Genomic DNA, 24032 nt, shown 5'->3' with positions numbered 1-24032 from the left:
TCTCAATTTTAGTGACAAAGTAGTCCATGAGTTCCTTGCACTTGTTGTTGGAGATGAGGGTGGAGGAGGCAGGGGAGGGGGGGTTTAAGAAGACAGTTTGTAGTGGAGAAGAGAAGCAGGGGGTTATCTTGGCATTCCAGGTTGATCCTGGAATAGTGAGCAGTTTTGGCAGAGGACTGGCGGATAGCTAATGTGATTCCTATATTTTAAATGGGAGATAGAATAAGTCCAGGGAACTATGGACCAGTTAGCTTAACATCAGTGGGAGGAAAGATAATGGAATCTTTACTCAAAGATGTAATTGTAAAACATCTAGAAACTGAAACAATGATAAAGAGCAGTCAGCACAGATTTCAAAAGGGAAGGTCATGCTTGACCAACCTTATTGAATTCTTTAACGAATACCAGAAAGAGTAGACAAGAGTAATGCAGTAGATGTAATATATTTGGATTTTCAAATGGCCTTCGATAAGTTATCGCACAGTAGACTCATGACTATGGTCAGAGCATGTGGAGTTGGGACAGATAGCGGAATGGATAGCAAGCTGGCTACAAAACAGAACACAGAGAGTAGGGGTTAAGGGTAGCTACTCAGACCGGCAAAAGATGGGAATTGGTGTTCCACAGGGATCGGTGCTGGGACCACTGTTGTTCACAATTTACATTGACAATTTGGACTCGGGAATCGGAAATACAATTTCAAAATTTATGGACGACACCAAATTGCGGATTGTAGATAACACAAAAGAAGAATGCGACAAAATACAAGACAACATTAAAAACTTGCAGAATGGGCGTGTAATTGGCAAATTAATTTCAATATAGATAAGTGTGAGGTGGTGCATTTTGGTAGGAAGAATAAAGAGGCCACATTCTGCTTGGATACTAGGAGTCTAAATGAGGTAAAGGAGCAGCAGGACCTAGGGGTACAGATACACAAATCAATAAAAGTGGTGACACAGGTTAATAAGGCCATTTTTAAAAAAAAAGCAAACCAAGCATTGGGGTTAATTTCTTGAGGGATAGAATTGAAAAGAAGAGGTTATGTTAAACTTGTACAGAAGCTGGATTAGACCACACTGGAGTGCTGTGCACAGTTCTGGTCTCCATATTATAAAAAGGATATAGAGGCATTGGAGAAGGTGCAAAAAAGATTCACAAGGATGATACCAGAACTGAGAGAATACACTTTATCAGGAGAGGCTGAACAGGCTGGATCTCTTTTCTTTAGAAAAGAGAAGGCTGAGGGGTGACCTGATAGAGGTCTTTAAGATAATGAAAGGGTTTGATAGGGTAGACGTAGAGAAAATGTTCCACTTGTGGGGGAGACCAGAACTAGTGGTCATAAATAGGGAATTCAGGAGAAACTTCTTTACCCAAAGAGCGGTAAGAATGTGGAACATGCTACCACAAGGAGTAGTTGTGCCAAATAGCATAGATGTGTTTAAGGGGAAGCTAGATAAACACATGATGGATAAATGAATAGAAGGATATGCTGATAGGGTTAGATGAAGAGGGGTGGGAGGAGGCTCATGTGGAGCATAAACACCGGCATAGACCGGTTGGGCTGACTGGCCTGTTTCTGTGTTGTAGACTCGGTGTAATTCGATGTAATTGCAACCATACAAGAGTTTCAGTTCAGAATGTGTTTCTCTGCTTTTTTGTCAGGTGAAACTTGCTTTACTAAACCTAAGAGATCGACAGCAGTCCATTCTGAAGATCTGCATTCCAAGTACTGTGGACCCAGCTTTACAAAGACCTGTAGGAAATATGAATGCACCACGTGGATTCTCCATGTTTATGACTTCATCTGAATTCAACCAGAGCTTCTCCGAGTTTGTGGACAGTGATGAAATGTTCGTAGGTGCAGAGGTTGTCCCTGTAAATTGATTATAAAATTCTACAGTGGAAGCAGCTCATGGTTTTGATGTTAGGTGACACAGTTAGTACTTGGCAGTGCACAATTTAGTGATACACAGGTAAAACCTGTGGTAACTTTACCACCTCTTCTTCTGCCACTGCAGGATAATACTAAACTCAATAATCAGGATATATTCACAGAGAGGAAAGTAAGATGACCTTAAAAAGACATTCTTCTTGAAATAGGATGTATTTCAGGAGGGAAAAAAAAGAGGTATTTCATAATATTGTATTATCAGTATGATGCGCGCTCTATTTTTTAAAGGTTCCTTGTGGGTCAGGTGGAGCACTTGGGCCTCCCCTGATCCAGACTTCCCATCCCTCCCACAACCACGATTGTTCCCAAACACCTTCCCCCTTCCAGCTTACCTTGCCGGGAACTATTTCAGTGGGTCCCCCGGCAGCAGCCTACCCTCCATTTCTCGCCCCCCCGCCCCCCGCGATTTCCCACTCCCACTCGTCAGCCATCACGTTAGTCCTGCCAGCTTCGGGTGGGAGTCAGCCATTACACGTGTAAATGAGTTCCCTGAGTTAAAATCTCCTGTGCCTTACGCTCCGGGGGGGGGGGGGGGGGGATGGACGGATTGGTGCCCACTTTGGCCCTCACACCCGATTCCCGCCTCAAGTTAAAATCAACCCCTTCAATACAGTACTGAGGAGGTATTGCACTGCCGGATGTTCAGTCCTTCAAATGAGATATTAAAACCTAGGACCTGTCTGCCTGTTCAAGTGGGCATTAAAAGACCCGTGTCATTATTCAAGAAGAGCAGGGAGTTTTCCAGGTGACACGCCCAACCTTGTTCCCTCAAGCAACATCATCGAAGAAACAGATTAGTTATTCATGCCATTGCTGTTTGTGGGGTCTTGCTGTGTGAAAATGGATACATAACTACAGTTGCTGTGAATTGCCGAGAGATGTGATATAATGGAAGTGTTGTTTATTGTAATGTAACCTAAATTGCATACCGCAACTGTAATTCATGTAAATGTGGCACCGGAATACTTTTGAAAAATGGGGCCTTCAGTCTCCGCAGAATCAGTTCAGGGGAAGTACATGTTGTGGATAACTCTTAGATTTGGCTTTCTTATTGTTTTCCTTGTTTAATAAAGTTAGCATAAAATGTTCTTGTGCTAATATCAACAGCAAGATTTCAACAAAGTTTGAAGAATAACTCTTTAAAAACCTACATCCACAAAATATGTTGTGTAGTGTAAAAACTGTAGCGTGTTTTAATTAAAGTGATAAGTTTCCACTATGCTACAACTGGACCATTCTAGCATTAAAAACACATTAAGTTTAGCATGTCACCAGTCTTGAGGGTAATTTGTTTGTTTACTTCTCATCAATTGCTTTCTTGTTACCTTGATTTCAGAAAATCCTTCCTTTGAGACTTATTTCACATTCTATTTGGAATTTGTATTTTGGAGTTAGAACCCTGCAGTTTAAAATGCTAGTCATTGCACTTGCTGCTTTTGAGTGCACTTCCTATATCTTTAACAGGATATAAGTTAATTTTCAGACAAACATATCCATTTTCTTAAAATTCAACAAACCAGCAGCAATTACGATGTAGTTGGGAACATCAATTAATTAAATGTAAGTTTAACTTTTGTGTAAAATTATGATCGAGGAAACACATAGCAAACAATTCAAAGAATGAAACATGAGAAATTTCCAATCTAAGTAAGTTCACAGATGCAGACATGACACATGCTAACCTAGGTGCTTTTTAATTAAATGTTAGACATTATATATAGAACCACAATAATAGAGCAGGTGAGAAGGGTATTCCCCTTCCCCAACACTAGACCTAGTATCAAAATAATTGCTGTTACGGTAGAACCAAATTTTTTAACTGATTAGAATCTACAGTGGGATTTCCACGTCAGTAAATTTCCACGTCAGTAATTGCAGACCTTTCATACACATTGCCTCGTGACAGATGTATAGTTGAACAATGAAATCACTATTTTTGGTGGACCTGTTCATTTCTTGGCTTGGGCCATTAAGAGCATTCTTTCCCATTGAACTCCTGTGATATCAAAGTTATGCCCATATGGAAGTTGCACTGGAAACTAAATCATTCAAAATACAATTTCTGAAGTGCAGTCTATCTTAGATTATGTGTACTGGTTTAAATGGTAGTGAATTGAGGGAAGGGGGATTTTAAGCCTCGGTCTATTCAAGATCTTGTCAGCATAATCCAGTGAAAAAATTGTCCCTCTAGTACGTTGTCACTTTCACCTTACATCTATCCATTACAAATTGTTTGCCAATATAAGATGCACAGCATGATTGTTTTCAAAAAATTTCTTCCCCTACCCCTAGAAAAATTCCTGCATTGAGCTGGCCCCGAGAGTCAGCACCATAAACAAGGCAATTTAACTAAATCCATTCATGTTAACTCAGAAATTCAGTTTGGATTATACCACTTTTAGAGAAGCTATCTCACTGATTTCAATACTTAAAGGTTGGTATCTCTGCACTATGTCAATATAAATGCAGATTTACAGTGCAAATTTATAAATAAAACAGTAGCAAATCTGAGCGAATTGCAATAATGGTCAACTGCAAACTCTAGATGCAGTCACGCACTTCCCAATGACTTGTCTATCTTAATTTTTCCAGCATACTATAGGCAATCATCCATGATTATTTAATTTCCTACTAAGTAAAGAAGCTTTAAAATTTGTTTGCTATAATGTACAATATTAAATCCCATTCAAAGTCCCTGTCATTTGTCCTTATAATGAAATAGAATTGTAGCATTTTCACATAATAATTGTTGCGTTCATTTGTTACATCTTACAAGTAGGCTGAGTTAGAATTGTTTTCTCAGAATAGTTTCTTGAAAGGATTTACAGAACTAAAAACGATTCCAGTAATTAACTGTGTAGTAATTCAGGAAGGCTCTGATGTCAACCAGGGAAAATTGCTGGGAGCTTCCTAATAATGAGATCAACATAACTGGCATTAGCTGTTAATAATGTTATCAACAGCATGTCCACAGAGAATTTAACATGGAGGAAGCATTAACAGGATTGTGAAAACTGTAAATTGATGCTTCAAAGGTACCCTGAAGAAGTGCTTGGTTTTATTTCTCTAAATAAACTTGCAGCGTACTCTGTGGTGTACGATACTGGAAGCTATTTCTTAGGGGTTATAAAAAATGAGTTTTTAAACTGTAATTTAGGGGATTTTAGAACCATCAAAACCCCGATTACAGATTAATCATGTTTCAGTACTTTAGGAAAGTCCCAAGTAATGAATAGAGTACTCCCTTACTTCCTGCTTCCTCTTTAAACAGTCCCTTCTTTATCTTTCAATTGTGTTTTAAGGGGTTGTTTCATTGACACTGATCCAATTTTCAAGGCACATAATCAAATCAAACTTTTGATTAGAATTAATATGCTTGACATGGCATAAATTCAGCAATCAGATGCTTACAGCGGGGGAGCCACACTCAGGAGTGAGATATAGGGTTACAACATTGTAGCCCCGATTCTACCTGGAATCCGTAGTCGGTCACACAGGGAAGGTTCTGAAAGCTATTTTTTCTTAATTTTCTTTCCCCAATTCACCTCATACTGCAAATATTACTGGTAAAGAGAACTATTTTTGTAACTCATCAACGGGAGTAGCTTTGGTTCGCTATATATATATTAGTTTTAAAAAGAGCAATATAAAATAAAGGGGGAAAAACAAACTTCTGGTTTGGTAGAGGTTGGGGAACCTTTATGCAGTGAATGGTAGCCTGCGCTGAACCACCAATTAATGCAAAAAAGGAAACTGGGAAGAATTTTGAATGGCAGCTGTCAGATTTGTATTTGTATTCAGCTACAGAAATAAAATATGACAGACATTCCTTTGGGCATAGAATCTAAATAAAAAGTAACTTTAACTAATAGTCAGCTAAACAGTATAACTTAGTGTGCTGAAGTCCAACTAATGGGAAACAAATTTCCTCTTGTAAGTTTCAGGTAGCTTATGAGCATCATTGGTTTGTAGTTTTGTGTTTTAGCATTAGCAACTCAATCTCGACTCTTTCCCCATCCATTGGAATTACACATGTGCAAGAAACTGGGTGGCACAGCGGGTAGAGACTGGCCTTTCGCCTCTGTACCAGGATTCAAATGCAGCACAGACTGATGGAATGAAAGTCTATGCCTGCGGGCTGTTAGGGTCCTTTTTGAGATGAGTTGGACAATCAATCTAGTTCCTAGTAGGCATAGCCTACATCATCAAATGGTTCCTAACTTAGTACTAATTGGCAATTTCACTCAGAGAGACCACACATGGCTAGCGTGAGAAATGGAAAAATGTCACACTTGGGTAATGGGGGTGCTTTTCTGAGGTTGGGGTGAAGCACCTTGTTGGGGTAGAGTAGAGGGAGCTTTGCTTTGCATTTGACTGTGCTACAGCTCACCTGGGAGGGCTTGAAGCTGACACCAGTGCCTGAAATAAGAATTATATTTCCCTAAACACTAACATTTGTCACCTTGAGCAGCTTAAAAAAATTGTTCTTCCTGTTACTTAAATTAAAAAAAAGAAATTCTGCAGGTGCATTAATAGTGAGTGCTTCTCACTTCCTTTGCTCCGCAATGCAGCTCTACCAGTCACTTTGCCCCTACAGTCATTATGTCTACTATGTGTAATTCTTTCCCATAATCTCTGTGTTGCCATCTCATTTCTCCTTTAAAAGCCGTGGTCTTTCAGCTTTGGCTTCCCCCTATATCCACTTTCCTTTTCTTTTATCCTGCTCAATGTCATTTTTTCATCTGGTTAAATACTGCAATGTTTTCATCGTATGATTGTAAACAATTTTACAACACCAAGTTATAGTCCAGCAATTGCTGGACTATCCAGAAAATTGCTGGACTATAACTTGGTGTTGTAAAATTGTTTACAATTGTCAACCCCAGTCCATCACCGGCATCTCCACATCATGACTTCATCGTATGAGGAACCTTTTGGAAATGTAAGTTGTTACAGATTTTGCGTGCAGTAATGCACAGACCCAGTCTTAAAAGTTTTTTTACTTGGTAAGTAACGAGCAATTAATAGGAAATGTGTACATTTCCTCAAGATTTCATCCACTGATGGCATTCATTTCCTCCAATTGAAGCTGGCATCAAAGCACCAGCAGGAATAACCACTGCTCCTGCAACAAACAGAACAGAGCAGCGGATATCTTACAGAAGTAGACAGAAAAATCTTTTTGTGAAGACAGCAACATCGAGTCTGGCATTGCTGGACATATGGAATGTCAGCCTTTAAGTGAGGAAGTGGTGTTTCAGCTGTACAAAACCTTGGTCAGACTCCATCCGGAGTACTGCGTCAGTTTTGGGCATCGAACAACAACAACAACAACAACAACGACGTGCATTTAGAACCTCCAGAAAAATATATTGGCGTTGGAAAGGGTGCAGCGCAGATTTACCAGAATGATTCCAGGGCTTAAAGGGTTCAATTATAAGAACACAGTGCATAAACCTGACTTGTATTCCCTTGAGTTTAGAAGGTTGAGGGGTGAACAAATCAAGATATTTTAATTGATTAAGGCATTCGGTGGGTAGATACAGAGAAATTATTTTCTCTGGTGAAGGAATCGAAACAAGAGGGCATAATCTTAAAACTAGAGCTAGGCCATTTAGAAGTGAAATTTGGAAGCACTTTTTCCACAGAAAGGGTAGTGGAAATCTGGAACTCGCTCCTCCAAAAGGTTGTGGATGCTGGGTAAACTGAAATGTTCAAGATAAATTTATGAGATAGATTTTTGTTAGGCAAGGGTATCAAGGGATATGGAACAAAGGTGGGTAAATGGAGTTGAGGTACAGATCAGCCATGATCTAACTGAATGCCGGAACAAGCTCGAGGGACTGAATGGTCTACTCCTGTTCCTATGTTTCTACGTGGATGGTATGTGACCACAGGCACAGAATAATGCAAGTTAATATGCTGGTTTTTCAGGAAATCCCCTGATGCATACATCTTAATGCAATCCTGCATTACTCAACCATTCCAAGAACAAAAAAGAAAGCAAGGCTGACTGAAGAGACGTGTTACCTGCTGCCAGTGTGGTTGATGATATTGGTACAGAACCCTCCTCCCCTGTAATCCTTAAGAAAGGATATAAAATAACACACATTTAAAAAGAAACATAATAAAGCAAACATTTGGTTTCCTCCAGGCCGCAGAGGTTACACGCGGTCTGAGTGCCTGTAAAGTGACTCAGCACCATGTTTGACACCAATGGTCTGTGCAGCACTCTCCACCCCAGATCCCCAACGATGTGGGGAAAGATCCCCGCATAGAGAGCTTTCCACTGGGTGTCCCTGCTTTCGCCGGACGGCAAGATGGAATGCCAGGGCGTGTCTGGACAGAAGACGAGGGTGAGGAAGTGGAGAGTGTGCAGGAGCAGCCTGTATCGGAAATGCCTCCATGTAGAGTTGAATGGCATGGGGGGAACTTCCGAGAGACAGCTCACATTGTAAGGCAGAGGTTCCCACGAGAGTTTTCGGGGTTTTGCACCGATGAGAAATTCTGCCCATGCGTTAAGATCGGACGGGATTGATCCACACGCTTGAGCCTCCTCAATATACCTGATGGAGTCAGGGCCGAGTGCGACTTTTAGCAACTCGATAGCTTTGGCTCCAGGCCGAACATAGCGTCAGGACATCCGGGCCGCCAATGACTCTGGCGACATCCAGCCCGCTCTGCCTCCATTGACTACGTCCCTGACTTTGGTCACCTTCACAGCTGGGCCCTCCTCTCCGGCAGCCACATATCGCCAAATCCGATCGCACAGAAGTTTGGGTTTCGAAGCCGTGGCTGCATCAGGATGGCCATCACGCAGGAGAGCTCCTGCTGCAGGCAACCGTGTTCCAGACATTGATCAGGTCCTGATATAAGACAAGGACGTGTGTACTCCATGAAACTTTATGAATATCATAGTTCAAGCCTGCACCTGAAGACAAAGTCACCAGCACACACCACTTGAGAGAATGAACTCCTGCATATGTAGTTTAAGATTTGAAAGACACTGTTATCAGACGAGGCTTGTAAGGCCTGTTTTTTTCCTCTTTTTTTGTGTGTGTTTTAGGCCCCACAAGGCCTGGTTGTTGTTGCTTGTTGTTGTTGTAGCAGCAGCTGCTTCTCTTGAGGTACAGGAAGTTCCTGTTCAAATTGCACTGTGGACGTCTGAAGACGAAGCGCTTCAATTGGCAAACGAACATTTAGGTAACGTATATAACTTTAATTACCTTATTCCTCCCCCCCCCCCCCCCGGAATATTTTTATGGAGCGGTTTATTGAAAGAATTTGAAAAGAACAGTCGGTCGGGTTTGAGAAACAAACCTTTTATTTCACAATAAATGCGAGCGGCAAACTGCCACGCTTCAAATTAAATTGCGTATTTTAGAAAATATTTTACCATAACGTGGGACGGGGACGGGGACGGGGGTCAAGTTTTGACCGCCAGTCGGCCAGGCCTTGGCTTTCTTCCCGGAGAAACGAGCTTTATAATCGTTTCCTTAAATTTTGAAGAGGCCGAGTTCCAATCTCCAACCGCCGGGTCGTAAGGGACGGAATCTGACTGAGAGCAGGAATAATAATAATAATTCCCCAAAAGAACATTCTGCTTTAAGTTAACCGTGAATGGATTGACTGCTTTAAATTAAACTATAAATGAAGGTGTTTAATCCAAAAGTGCTCATGGAGTTTGAGCTCCCGCCTTTGCTCTTTGTTCATTTTATTAAAGTGCCACCTTCTCTGTTAGTATTTCCTCTTTTTGTTTCTTCCTTCCTCCCCCCTCAAATTTTGAGCAGTTATACAACATTCAAAGTTCAGTGATTTACCTCGGAATCCTAGTAGCTCTCCGGGTTGGTAAGTATTTAATTTCTTATAAGGAGGACTTGTGCGACGTTGCTTTTCTGTGTATTAACAATTGAGCTTTCATGGCACTGGGCTTCAACCAGAACATTCATTTGAAACCTTGTCACAGGAAGAGAATTTGTAAATGTGGCAAATCAGCAGTATAAATTTTGTGGTTTTAAATGTTAAATACAACTCTTTTTTCGGAATTTAGAAGAAATAATTGATATATTTGTACAGATGTTTTTCTTTTTCTTAGTGCTTTTACAGAAATACTTTTTTCCCCCATTTTTAAATGTGTATATAGTTAATATGCAATGATTTATTGGAGGATTGTTTAATTTTCAAATTGACTTAGTTGAGTAGACCTGAGCCTCTTAAAAGAGAGGAAATAAAACATTATTTATAAAATGTTATTTTCTTTTTCTCCCTTTTGGGGCTCATGTAACATCCCGAGGGAATGGACTGAAAACGTGTGTTTCGGTCTCTACCGGTGACATTTGTGAGGAGCTGTACAGCAGTGAATGTAGAGGGAGACAGAAGAGATTGGCACTCCTGTTCTCCTTTCCTCCCCTCTTGTCCTCATGTTGGCACAATTACGATATGGGCCTCATTGTGTAGGGAATCACAGCAACAATCTTGCATCCTACCATTGTGGCAAACGTGTTGGAATTGTAGTGTGGTATGCCATTGTACTGGCTGGACTTCTAAATGTGTAAATGCCAACCCTTTTGAGGAAGAAATTTAATGGATTCTCAAATCTATGGTTTATGATAGTATAAACAAAGTAAATCTTTCCTTTTTTGTAGTCAGTTCTGTGAGGTTTGATTAACTCACTGGTCTTTGTGCATAAAAAAGTAAGTAATAAGGAAAGGCAGTTGTGCACTTTTAGCCTGCTCACTCCTATATGTGGTACAGCCTGCAGGATTGTTCCTGTCTTTCTATTTGTATTGTATCTTCTTTGTCTAACTTTTTAATTTACACCCTATCTTGCATGAGTTTGTGGGTGGTTCTATGTTGAAGAAGTGCAGACCACATGGTACTCCTGCAGTTGATTCTCTAAAGGATCTCCAAGGATCCAATTGCAATTCCTGTCAACAGAAACTGGGCCTCCAGCTACATGATTATGAATGGTAAGAGGAGGACAGGGTTCAGTTCTGGGACCACTTCAGTTCATTGTATATCAATGATTTAGACATAGACCTAGAGGGTGTGGTGTCAAAATGTGCACATGGTACCAAAATAGGGGGTATTGTTAGTTCTTTAGAAGACCAAAGGAAGCTGCAAATGGATATATATAAGATGAGGAAATGAGCTAAATGACAGATGAAATTCAATGCCAGTAAGTGTGAGGTGATCCATTTTTTAAAAAACAAAACATGACTAATTATACTTTGAAAAGAAGTACGCTTGGTGCTGTGAAAGAGCAGAGGGATTTAGGAGTACAGGTTCACGGACAGTAAAGGCAGCAACTCAGCCAGCTAAGGCTGTGTTTAAAAAAAAAGCTAATGGAATTCTAGGTTTTATCATGGGGTAGAGAATATAAAAGCCAAGAGGTAATGATATTTATAGTTAAATAGAAAAGCTTAGAGCAGTTTGGGAAACAGAGGAGTAGAGTTGGTTGGAGCATTACAGCCTGACAAGTTGTCATAGAGTCATAGAGAGTCATAGAGTTATACAGCACGGATAGAGGCCCTTCGGCCCATCGTGTCCGCGCCGGCCATCAAGCCCTGTCTACTCTAATCCCATATTCCAGCATTTGGTCCGTAGCCTTGTATGCTATGTTGGTGCAGATGTAAGAGTTAGGAACAGGAATAGGCCATTCAGCCTCTTCAGCTTGCTCTGCCATTCAGTTAGATCTAGATGGGTGATCTGTACCTCGACTCCATTTACCTGCCATAGCTCCATAACCCCTTAATACCCTAACCTAACCAAAATCTATCAATCTCATAAAAAGGAGTCCTGGATTACCTTAACCTTGCAGATGAACTGAAAGTCAAAGTAGGTCTCTAGGTTTACAGAGAGTCTAAAGGAGCGATTGCTGTATCAAGCACTAGTAGCATAGTTTTGTTAACACAGTTAAACTGACTCACAAAAACAAAGCAACTATTGTAAATTCTATAGTGGTCAAATGGACCTGGATGTGAAAAAGGTGACAATACTCATAAAGGATTATTCCAAGATCCATGGCATATCTGAGAATCTGAAATGTTAGAAACAGCACTGCTTTTGTGAGAACTAAAGTTGGAACATCTGGCAAACATTCCCATTTTTTTGTTGCAGAAGGCTCAATTAAACAAATGGTTGATAAATTTCTTGAGTTACTTGAATCTGGTAAGATTCCTGAAAATAGCACCAACTATGTAGTGGGTAAGTTGTTAGAGGGTATTCTGAGAGACAGGATCTACAGGCATTTGGAGAGGCAGGGACTGATTAGGAACAGTCAGCATGGTTTTTTGAGAGGAAAATCATGTCTCACGAATTTGATTGAGTTTTTTGAAGGGGTAACCAAGAAGATAGATGAGGGCTGTGCAGTAGACGTGGTCTACATGGACTTTAGCAAAGCCTTTGACAAGGTACCGCATGGTAGGTTGTTACATAAGGTTAAATCTCACGGGATCCAAGGTGAGGTAGCCAATTGGATACAAAATTGGCTTGACGACAGAAGACAGAGGGTGGTTGTAGAGGGTTGTTTTTCAAACTGGAGGCCTGTGACCAGCGGTGTGCCTCAGGGATCGGTGCTGGGTCCGCTGTTATTTGTTATTTATATTAATGATTTGGATGAGAATTTAGGAGGCATGGTTAGTAAGTTTGCAGATGACACCAAGATTGGTGGCATTGTGGACAGTGAAGAAGGTTATCTAGGATTGCAACGGGATCTTGATAAATTGGGCCAGTGGGCCGATGAATGGCAGATGGAGTTTAATTTAGATAAATGTGAGGTAATGCATTTTGGTAGATCGAATCGGGCCAGGACCTACTCCGTTAATGGTAGGGCGTTGGGGAGAGTTATAGAACAAAGAGATCTGGGAGTACAGGTTCATAGCTCCTTGAAAGTGGAGTCACAGGTGGATAGGGTGGTGAAGAAGGCATTCAGCATGCTTGGTTTCATTGGTCAGAACATTGAATACAGGAGTTGGGATGTCTTGTTGAAGTTGTACAAGACATTAGTAAGGCCACACTTGGAATACTGTGTACAGTTCTGGTCACCCTATTATAGAAAGGATATTATTAAACTAGAAAGAGTGCAGAAAAGATTTACTAGGATGCTACCGGGACTTGATGGTTTGACTTATAGGGAGAGGTTGGATAGACTGAGACTTTTTTCCCTGGAGAGTAGGAGGTTTAGGGGTAATCTTATAGAAGTCTATAAAATAATGAGGGGCATAGATAAGGTAGATAGTCAAAATCTTTTCCCAAAGTTAGGGGAGTCTATAACGAGGGGACATAGATTTAAGGTGAGAGGGGAGAGATACAAAAGGGTCCAGAGGGGCAATTTTTTCACTCAAAGGGTGGTGAGTGTCTGGAACGAGCTGCCAGAGGCAGTAGTAGAGGCGGGTACAATTTTGTCTTTTAAAAAGCATTTGGACAGTTACATGGGTAAGATGGGTATAGAGGGATATGGGCCAAGTGCAGGCAATTGGGACTAGCTTAGTGGTATAAACTGGGCGACATGGACATGTTGGGCCGAAGGGCCTGTTTCCATGTTGTAAACTTCTATGATTCTATGAAATTTTGGGGGAAAAAAACGAGACCACATGTAACATAGAAGATGCTTGATTTGCTCTTGACTTTGAGACAGTTTTTTTCCTGTTCATCTGAAAGCAGGAAACTTTGTCGTAAGTCATTGCACTTTTTGTATACATTTTTTTTTCATAAAGTTCACTTATGTTTTCTTGAACTTTCTGGCAGTGTTGTGGTTTCTTGTGAGCCACCTAATTGCACCAATGGTTGTCATGCAGTCTTAGGATTCTTTTATACTGTCATTTTTGCATTGATGCAAAGTGGTTTTGGGTGCACATTAACTTGAAGTTGGTATAAATTTGACTTACAAATGCACTAAAACCCTGAGGTGTGTGACTCCTCCATGAGGCTGTCTTCTACTGCTTTACCCAAAATGTGCAGTATAAATCCGGCCCTAATCTTGTTTTAGCGCTACTTTGTATAATTGCTTGGAAGTTTTTGCTAATGTTTGTTGGTCTTTGACCACATGATTACCTAGTTTAGTTACTGGCCAGGAGTCTTTCTGGGTCAAGCAGAGTTATGGTTTTGACCACTGCTGGATGATACTATTCCTGCTTTATGGCTTCAGATGAAGTCTGAAGGTTGTTGCACTAAATTGGCCCTGATTTATCTGCATAAACATGTCGCAGCAATGTTTAAACAGATTTTCAACTTGAAGTAAAGTCACAACAGACATTTGAAGTAGAATCCATCGAGCCTGCTCATTTTTCACAAGTGTTCTATAATATCCCTTGAGTGTATAAACTGCTTCTGTATGTTAAGACCACTGATTGTATAGCTCGGGTGTTAGAGATTGGATTGTGCTGACCAGACATTTTTTCAAGGCATTTGTTTCATTGTAAGCAGACAATATTGTTAGAGGATCACCTTATTAACCATTATACAGAACAAGTGGGATAGTTTGTGTTTTGATCTTCATTTTTCTGAAGCATTTGTCCATTTCAGTGTACTCCTGTGGCTCCCTGGAGGTTCTGAAAGCAAATTACACATGTTGGAAGTCGGCATTAAAATTTCTTGCAACTGAAGTGCTAGTTCACTGGTGCAATTTTGATCAGACAACAAATGAATGCAGGGCTTCAGCAATGCAGTACCATCCATCCCGCATCTTAGTTTCTAAAATTCTGCCTTCATTGTGAGATTTTTGAGGGACTGGGCAAAGTGCTTCTCTCCAGCTGCTTTTTCAGAAGATATGGAATCTTGGAATTAATCCTTTTAATTAGAATGCAGTGCTATAAAAATTGCTTGGCAACTAGCCCCCAGCCTCAGTCTAGACAAAAATCATAGCATTGAACTGCTCAATTTTCAGATATCTTTGTAACACTTGGGAGTAAGCCATTTAGTCTGCTCAGTGATCTATATTCCTTGAAACATCAGTCATAATTCTATCCAGATCTATTCACTTGCAACCTTACAGTAGATAAGAGACAATTTAATCCCATCAGTGAGGTCTAGTTTTGAGCCTAAGTCTCAAAAGTGAGTATGGTGAGATTACTAATTGCTCCACCAAGTACTGGAGTGTTATAAAGGTATGAGCTATAATCCCTAAAGAAAAAATACCGATAGTGAAACAAACTTGGTATAAAGAGGTCTTATGCTGACTGTAATTGAAAAGCCATCATGCACAAAATGAACAAGGAACTATTAAGTCATTTTACAGGCAACACAAAGCATTCTAATGTATTATATTGCACATATGCGGAGTTGCAATTTAAACAATAAGGCTCTTTTTAACCATTGGGCTGGAATTAAACAAAATGAAAGGGCAGTATGCTGAGCTACTTTGCCGTCCAGTTCCTTTTTCTAAAAATGTGCTGGAAAAATAATTTAATGGAACAAAACTGGTGATGTCTTTAATACATGTCCAATTTCCTGCCCGCTCCCCGTAACCCCGAATTCCCTTCACTTCTAGGAAACTGTCTATTTCTGCTTTGAATTTATTCAATGATGTAGCTTCCACAGCTTCCTGGGGCAGCAAATTCCACAGACCTACCACCCTCAGTGAAGAAGTTTCCCCTCATCTCAGTTTTGAAGGAGCAGCCCCTTATTCTAAGATTATGCCCCCTAGTTCTAGTTTCACCCAACCTTGGGAACATCCTCACTGCATCCACCCGATCAAGCCCCTTCACAATCTTATATGTTTCAATAAGATCGCCTCTCATTCTTCTGAACTCCAATGAGTAAAGTCCCAATCTACTCCACCTGTCCTCATATGTCCGCCCCCTCATCCCCGGGATTAACCGAGTGAACCTTCTTTGTACTGCCTCGAGAGCAAGTATGTCTTTTCTTAAGTATGGAGACCAAAACTGTATGCAGTATTCCAGGTGCAGTCTCACCAATACCTTATATAACTGCAGCAATACCTCCCTGTTTTTATATTCTATCCCCCTAGCGATAAACGCCAACATTCCGTTGGCCTTCTTGATCACCTGCTGCACCTGCATACTAACCTTTTGATTTTCTTGCACTAGGACCCCCAGATCCCTTTGTACTGCAGAAATTTCCATTCTCTAGCCATCAAGAAAATAACTTGCTCTCTGGTTTTTCCTGCCAAAGTGCATAACATCACATTTTCCAATATTGTATTTCATCTGCTAAATCTCCGCCCACTCACCCAGCCTGTCTATATCCCCCTGCAGGTTTTTTATGTCCTCCTCACTCTCTAGTTTCCCTCCCATCTTTGTATCATCTGCAAACTTCGATATGTTGCACTCGGTCCCCTCCTCCAAATCATTAATATAGATCGTAAAGAGTTGGGGACCCAGCACCGACCCCTGCGGAACACCACTGGCTACTGGTTGCCAGTCCGAGAATGAACCATTTATCCCAACTCTCTGCTTCCTGTTAGATAACCAATCCTCCACCCATGCCAGAATATTATCCCCAATCCAGTGATTCTTTATCTTGAGCAATAATCTTTTATGTGGCACCTTGTCGAATGCCTTCTGGAAGTCTAAATACACTACGTTATTGGGGATAGTGATCACAATTCAGTTAGTTTTAGCATTATTATGGAAAGGGACAGAGTTAAATCAGGAGTAAATGTTTTAAATTGGGGGAAGGCAAATTTTACAGAACTAAGAGGTGATTTGGCAGAAGTGGACTGGACACAACTACTTGAGAAATCAGTGGCAAGCCAGTGGGAGGCACTAAAAAGTGAAATTCTACAGGTACAATGCAGACACGTCCCTGCAAAGAAAAAGGGTGGCACTGCCAAATTTAGAGCCCCCTGGTAGTCTAGAAGTATACGGGGCAAGATAAAGCAGAAAAAGAAAGCTTATGACTGTCACAGAAAACTAAATACTGCAGAAAGCCTAGAGGAGTATAGAAAGTACAGGGATGACGTAAAAAAGGAAATAAGGAAAGCAAAGAGAGGGCATGAAAAAATATTTGCTAGTAAGATTAAAGAAAACCCAAAGATGTTTTATCAGTACATTAAGAACAAGAGACTAGCTAAGGAAAAGGTGGGACCTATCAGGGATGATAAGGATAACTTGTGTGTAGAAGCAGAGGATGTGGGTAGGGGTTTAAATGAATATTTTGTCTCCGTATTCACAAGGGAAAGGGATAATCCGGATGTAGTAGTTAAAGAGGAGAGGTGTGAAATATTGGATAAGGTAAACATAACGAGAGAGGAAGTACGAGAGGGACTGGAATCCTTGAAAGTTGATAACTCACCATGGTCAGATGGATTGTTTCCTAGGCTATTGAAGGAAGCCAGGGAGGAAATAGCGGATGCTCTGAGGATCATTTCCCAATCTTCACTAGATACAGGGGAGGTACCGGAGGCCTGGAAGACTGTAAACGTAGTACCGTTGTTTAAAAAGGGTACGAGGGAACGGCCGAACAATTATAGGCCGGTCAGTCTTACCTCAGTGGTAGGCAAACAATTAGAATAAATACTGAGATATAGGATGAACTGTCACTTGGAAAGGCATGGTTTAATCAGGGATAGTCAGCATGGATTTTTTCAGGGAAGGTCATGCCTTACAAATCTGATTGAATTCTTTGAGGAAGTGACAAGGAGGATTGATGAGGGTAGTGCAGTGGATGTTGTTTACATGGATTTTAGTAAGGCATTTGACAAGGTCCCACATGGCAGACTGGTCAGAAAGGTAAAAGCCCATGGGATACAGGGAAATGTGGCGAATTGGATCCAAAATTGGCTCAGTAACAGGAAACAAAGGGTAAAAGTCAACGGATGTCTTTGCGAATGCAAATCTGTTTCCAGTGGTGTGCCACAGGGCTCAGTGTTGGGTCCCTTGCTGTTTGTGGTATATATTAATGATTTGGACTTGAATATAGGGGGCATGATTGGCAAATTTGCAGATGACACAAAAATTGGCCGTGTAGTTGATAGTGAAGAGGATAGCTGCAGACTCCAAGAAGATATCAATGGGTTGGTGGAGTGGGCGGAAAAGTGGCAAATGGAGTTCAACCCGGAGAAGTGTGAGGTAATGCACTTAGGGAGGGCAAACAGTGAAAGGGAATACGCAGTAAATGGGAATATATTGAGAGGGGTAGAGGAAGTGAGAGACCTTGGAGTGCATGTGCACAGGTCCCTGAAGGTGGCAGTATAGGTAGATAAGGTTGTGAAGAAGGCATACGGAATGCTCTCTGTAATTAGCCGAGGTATAGAATACAAAAGCAGGGATGTAATGATGGGACTGTATAAAACGCTGGTAAGGCCACAGCTGGAGTATTGTGCGCAGTTCTGGTCACCGCATTACAGGAAGGACGTAATTGCTCTGGAGAGAGTGCAGAGAAGATTTACAAGAATGTTGCCAGGACTTGAAAATTGCAGCTACGAGGAGAGATTGGATAGGCTGGGGTTGTTTTCCTTGGAGCAGAGGTGGCTGAGGGGAGACTTGATTGAGGTGTGCAAAATTATGAGGGGCCCAGATAGAGTAGACAGGAAGTACCTGTTTCCCCTTGCGGAGAGTTCAAGAACCAGAGGACATAGATTTAAGCTGATTGGTGGAAGGATTAGAGGGGACATGAGGAAAAACTTTTTTACCCAGAGGGTGGTGGGTGTATGGAATTCACTGCCCAAATTGGTGGTAGAGGCAGGGACCCTCAACTCTTTTAAAAAGTACCTGGACCTGCACCTAAAGTGCTGTAAGCTGCAGGACTATGGACCGGGTGCTGGGAGATGGGATTAGAATGGGCATCTGGTTGTTCTTCGAGCCGGCGCGGACACGATGGGTCGAATGGCCCCCTTCTGTGCTGTATCTTTTCTATGGTTCTATGGAGTGCTTGCGTTATACTTTAAGTTCAGTATTTCTATTCATAGTGTACATCAACTGGGTCTTTCCTTGTTCCTTTTAGAATTAAATTAAAATTCCTTGCAATTGTAATTTTAACAAAGTAATTGTATATTAGCTCACAAAGCAAGGACTATGTGGTCCTATGCCTTTGTGTTGTACCAATTCTGCCACAAAAGGCTGTAGAAAAGCTTCAGATCTCACTTTTGATTTTAAACCTCAGACATCACATAACCAGTTTGAAATGTCATTATTGAGCCCTGTTCTTGTTGTCCTGCCCTTATCGTTTACTGTACTTCCTTGATCCAGTTTTCACTCTAGCTACAAACACACAGCCACTCATACCATTTTGAGAATGCTTTATATGTATTTGTGTGTTAGGTTGATTGTCCCTGCAATAGTAGGATTAAACATAGAAAATAGGAGCAGGAGTAGGCCATTCAATATGATCATGGCTGATCCTCTATCTCAATACCATAATCCCACTCTCTCCCCATACCCCTTGATGCCTTTTGTGTCTAGAAATCTGTCTAGCTCCTTCTTAAGTATATTCAGTGACTTGGCTTCCACAGGTTCACCACCCTCTGAGTGAAGAAATTTCTCCTCATCTCAGTCCTAAATGTCCTTCCCTGTATCCTGAGACTGTGACCCCTCGTTCTGGACCCCCCAGCCAGGGGAAACATCCTCCTTGCATCCAGTCTGTCCAGCCCTGTCAGAATTTTATACGTTTCAATGAGATCCCCTCTCATTCTTCTAAACTCGAGTGAATACAGGCCGAGTCGACCCAATCTCTCCTCATACGACAGTCCTGCCATCCCAGGAAGCAGTCTGGTGAATCTTCGCTGCACTCCCTCTATGGCAAGTATATCCTTTCTTGGGTAAGGAGACCAAAACGGCACACAATACTCCAGGTGTAGTCTCACCTAGGCCCTGTATAACTGCAGTAAGACTTCCTTGCTCCTGTACTCAAATCGTCTTTCAATGAAGGCCAACACGCCATTTGCCTTCCTAACTGCTTGCTGCACCTGCATGCTGCACCTGCATGTTTGCTTTCAGTGACTGGTGTACAAGGACACCCAGGTCCCTTTGTACATCAACATTTCCCAATCTATCACCATTTAAATAATACTCTGCTTTTCTGTTTTTCCTTCCGAAGTGGATAACTTCACCTTTATCCACATTATACTGCATCTGCCATGTATTTGCCCACTCATTCAACTTGACTAAATCACCTTGAAGCCTCTTTGCATCCTCCTCACAACTCACGATCCCACCTAGTTTTGTGTCATCAGCAAATTTGGAAATATTACATTTGGTTCCCTCATCCAAATCATTGATATAGATTGTGAATAGCTGGGGCCCACGCACTGATCCCTGCGGTACCCCACTAGTCACTGCCTGTCACCCCGAAAAGGACCCATTTATTCCTACTCTCTGTTTCCTGTCTGTTAACCAATTTTCAATCCATGCCAGTATATTACCGCCAATCCCACGTGCTTTAATTTTGCACACTAACCTCTTATGTGGGACTTTATCAAAGGCCTTCTGAAAATCCAAATAAACCACATCCACTGGTTCTCCCTTATCTATTCTACCAGTTACATCCTCAAAAAATTCCAGTAGGTTTGTCAAACACTATTTCCCTTTCATAAATCCATGTTGACTTTGTCTAATCCCGTTGCTATTTTCTATGTCTCCTGTTATCACATCCTTTATAATAGACTCTAGCATTTTCCCTACTATAGTTCCCTGTTTTCTCTCTCCCTTTTTTAAGTTGTGGGGTTATATTTGCCACCCTCCAATCTACAGGAACTGTTCCATAATCTATAGAATTTAGGAAGATGACAACCAATGCATCCACTATTTCCGTGGATACCTCTTTCAGTACTCTGGGATGCAGATTATCAGGCCCTGGGGATTTATCGGCTTTCAGTCCCATTAATTTCTCCGGCGCTTTTTTTTTTACTAATACTAATTTCCTTTAATTCCTCCTTCTCACCAGTCCCTTGGTTCCCTAGCATTTCTGGGAAGTTATTTGTGTTCTCTTCTGTGAAGACAGACCCAAGGTATTTGTTTAATTGCTCTGCCATTTCCTTGTTCCCCATTATAAATTCTCCCATTTCTGACTGTAAGGGACCTACATTTGTCTTCACTAATCTTTTTCTTTTTACATACTTGTAGAAGCTTTTACAGTCCACTTTTGTGTTCCTTGCAAGTTTATTCTTATACTCTATTTTTCCCCTCTTAATCAATCTCTTGGTCCTTTTTTGCTGAATTCTAAATTGCTCCCAATCCTCAGCCGTGCTACTTTTTCTGGCAACTTTATATGACTCCTATTTGGATCTAATACTATCCTTAATTTCTTTTGTTAGCCATGGTTGGGCCACATTTCCTTTTGTGTTTTTGCGCCAGAAAGGGATGTATAACTGTTGTAATTCATGCATTTGTTCCTTAAATGTTAGCCATTGCCTATCCACCGCATGCCTTTTAATGAAGCTCCCCAATCTATCCTAGCCAACTCATTCCTCATACCTTCGTAGTTTCCTTTGTTTAGATTTAGGACCCTAGTTTCGGATTGGACTACTTCACTTTCCATCTTAATGAAGAATTCTATCATGTTATGGTCACTCTTCCCTAAAGGACCCCACACAACAAGATTATTAATTAACCCCCTTCTCATTGCACAATACCCAATCTAGGATAGCCTGTTCCCTAGTTGGCTCCTCAATGTACTGGTCTAAAAAACCATCTCGTACACTCTCCAGGAATTCGTCCTCCACAGTATTATTGCTAATTTGGTTTGGTCGACCTATATATAGATTAAAGTCACCCATGGTTACTGTAGTACCCTTGTTACTTGCATCTCTAATTTCCTGACCTAGTTACTTTTTAACTGGCAGCTTGCCAAACTATTTTCTGCAAAATGTATGTAGTTGGTGGCCATCATGGTGATTATAGGGCATTATTTGTGCAATGCCCTGTTTTTGTTTGCAATTCAGTGAACACACAGATTTACTTCAAGACGTTAGAGCCACATTAACGTGAATGCTCAATTGGTTTGGGCAGTCAGTAGCTGAGCCATACAGTGCCAGAAGGTCTGAGATTTGGTACACAATCTGTGCTGAGTTAGCTAGGATGGCATTAGGAGCACTACAGTTTGGCCTCAACATCCCTATTTTTAGGGAGGAGAGAAAGCAGCCAACATTTCCAGTGCTGATCGCTGTCCAGCAACCCCTGCTGGAAGTGTGTATGGACATTGGGTGAAGACAGGACTGGTCTTGTCAATAATGCCACATATAGTTGAATAGCCTGCCAGCACTCACCGACAAAGCTTACACATGAAGAATGGCTAATTGGGCAAGATAATGAAGGGTGGCTGCTGCCTATGGATCTGTAACCGAGCAAAGAGACAACACCAGGAGGGGAGGAAAGAAAACTGGGGGCAAACAAAAAGAATGTTGAACCCATACGTTATGTAGATACAAAGGTGCAGTAAAGTCCCATTATTATATGGCATTTCAACTAGCAATAGTACAAAAATATAACTAACATAATTATGTTTTGCTTTTATGAATATATTTATGCCACTGTGCTTAACTATACAAAATCTGGTTAAGTATGATCTTTGGGGTATAATATTTCCATATAGATAATGTGGTTAATTCAGTAAAATTAGTTGTACTTGCTTTATCAATTTATGCACCATCTTCAAAATGTTGAGGAAACTTCTGGAGCAATTTAGGAGAAAGAGAAGACTAGAAAGCAAGTCAGCCTGTGCTGCTCTTGCGCATCTAGTGCCCAGATGCTGTAGACAAAATGTGTGCCTATTTTGGGCAGGAAAAGTGCATTTAGGAAGATTTTCTGATTGGTGACTGATTAATGGCCATAAAGTGAGCAACTAATTTGCGAAAATGGGTAGAGATTTGTTGTACCATATTTCCACCCAATTAGTGTCCCATTGTCAGGTTGTGTACTGATGCCAGAAATGCCAGTCAGTTTACAGTAAACTTTTAATTCCTTGATGTCATTTAGATGTGCACCCAATTTGTCTGTTTACACTGGAAGAGTGCTCCATCACCTACCTGGCATATAAAATCCAGGGCTGCTCGGGATACTACATATGGAAATTCATTTAAAGATCCCTAGTAGCAAGAATATACCAAGATTTGAGGCATTTTCTGAACTATTTTTCTTGCCTTTTTTTTCTGTTTCCACTTAGTTGGTCAGGAGGCTTTGTGCTGTGTTCTGGTATGTCCACAGTATTGGGACAATGGGAATTCCCCTTTACTTCTCTTTCTTGGAGGAGCAGTAAAGGAGGAATGCCAGGGAGATGAGGCTGCATTAACAGCAGGCTGTACCCATCTGCTGGTACCCATTGCATATCTATAGTAAACACCCAAGGCACTCCAGAGGAGAAACTGATGGCGAATTAGGAGCCATGGTTGAAGAAGTAAGTTTTGAGAAGGCTATTAAGGCAGGGAGAGAAGTATCATGGTAGAGGATTTTAGGGAGGGAGCTCCAGAATGTAGGGCTCTGCCATTAATGGTAAGGTGGAGTGGAATGAAGGAGAGATGTCCAAGAGGCCAGAGTTGGAGGACACAGGCTTGAGGTTGCAAAGATAGAATAGGGTGAGCCCATGAAGGAATTTATAAACCAGAGTATAATCAGTGACAAGGAATCGGTGTTGTAAAGCTCAACATGAACTCTTCCACGTTTAGATGGACAAAATCTGTAATTGCACAAGTGGATGTTTCTCACAACTCGAATGAACACTGTATAAAAATTTCACTTGCTCATCATTACACCACCTTGGTACAACACTGTTGAGTATGCTGAAAGATCCATGCAACACCCTTCCAGTTTATCTATTGAAATTAAAAGAAAGGTTGATATTTTTGTTACTTGCAAACCATTTATATTCTGTTAAACAACAAATTCAGCTACAATAGTGTCATGATGAAGATGCAAATTTGCTGTGTGTTGGTTGTTCCCTTGCCCCCAGTGTTGGTATGAGAGTTTAATGATTAATTGTACATTCTTTTTCTTATTCACTCCAGTTAATACTGAAGAAAGTTGAAATAGAAACTAGTCTACTTTGTGACAAACCAAATACCATTTACTGATAACCCCGTCAATTTGATTAGTGTAGGTGTTTAATACTACAGTTAAGAATTTCCAGATTTGTCATACTCGGGTTTAAAAAAAAAACCCACAGTTGAACTATAAAGTTTACT

The 24032-nt window shown here is 41.0% G+C and overlaps 2 protein-coding genes and 1 long non-coding RNA gene across 4 annotated transcripts in view; 2 read left to right on the top strand and 1 right to left on the bottom strand.

The window, feature by feature from the left end:
- LOC137300593 (TNF receptor-associated factor 2-like) overlaps positions 1–3222 on the top strand; it is a 40637-nt gene extending 37415 nt beyond the window's left edge. For both annotated transcript variants that reach the window (XM_067969762.1, XM_067969761.1), the window contains one exon: positions 1669–3222. In XM_067969762.1, the coding sequence (XP_067825863.1) occupies positions 1669–1890 (222 nt within the window). In that variant the 3' untranslated portion in view covers positions 1891–3222. The remainder of the gene's footprint in view (positions 1–1668) is intronic.
- The window catches only part of LOC137300594 (uncharacterized), a 43877-nt gene extending 32918 nt beyond the window's left edge, over positions 1–10959 (bottom strand). The window contains exon 1 of the long non-coding RNA XR_010958137.1: positions 9778–10959. This is a non-coding gene — a long non-coding RNA (uncharacterized lncRNA). The remainder of the gene's footprint in view (positions 1–9777) is intronic.
- Positions 9089–24032, top strand: part of traf1 (TNF receptor-associated factor 1) — a 38977-nt gene continuing 24033 nt past the window's right edge. Inside the window, exon 1 of the mRNA XM_067969760.1 lies at positions 9089–9160. The gene's annotated coding sequence lies outside the window, so the exon portion shown is untranslated. The remainder of the gene's footprint in view (positions 9161–24032) is intronic.

This window comes from Heptranchias perlo, chromosome 31, assembly GCF_035084215.1.
Source record: "Heptranchias perlo isolate sHepPer1 chromosome 31, sHepPer1.hap1, whole genome shotgun sequence".
NCBI classification, from domain to species: Eukaryota; Metazoa; Chordata; class Chondrichthyes; order Hexanchiformes; family Hexanchidae; genus Heptranchias; species Heptranchias perlo.
The sequence above is the reverse complement of the archived record's forward strand: the minus strand, read 5'-3'. Positions and strand labels throughout refer to the sequence as shown.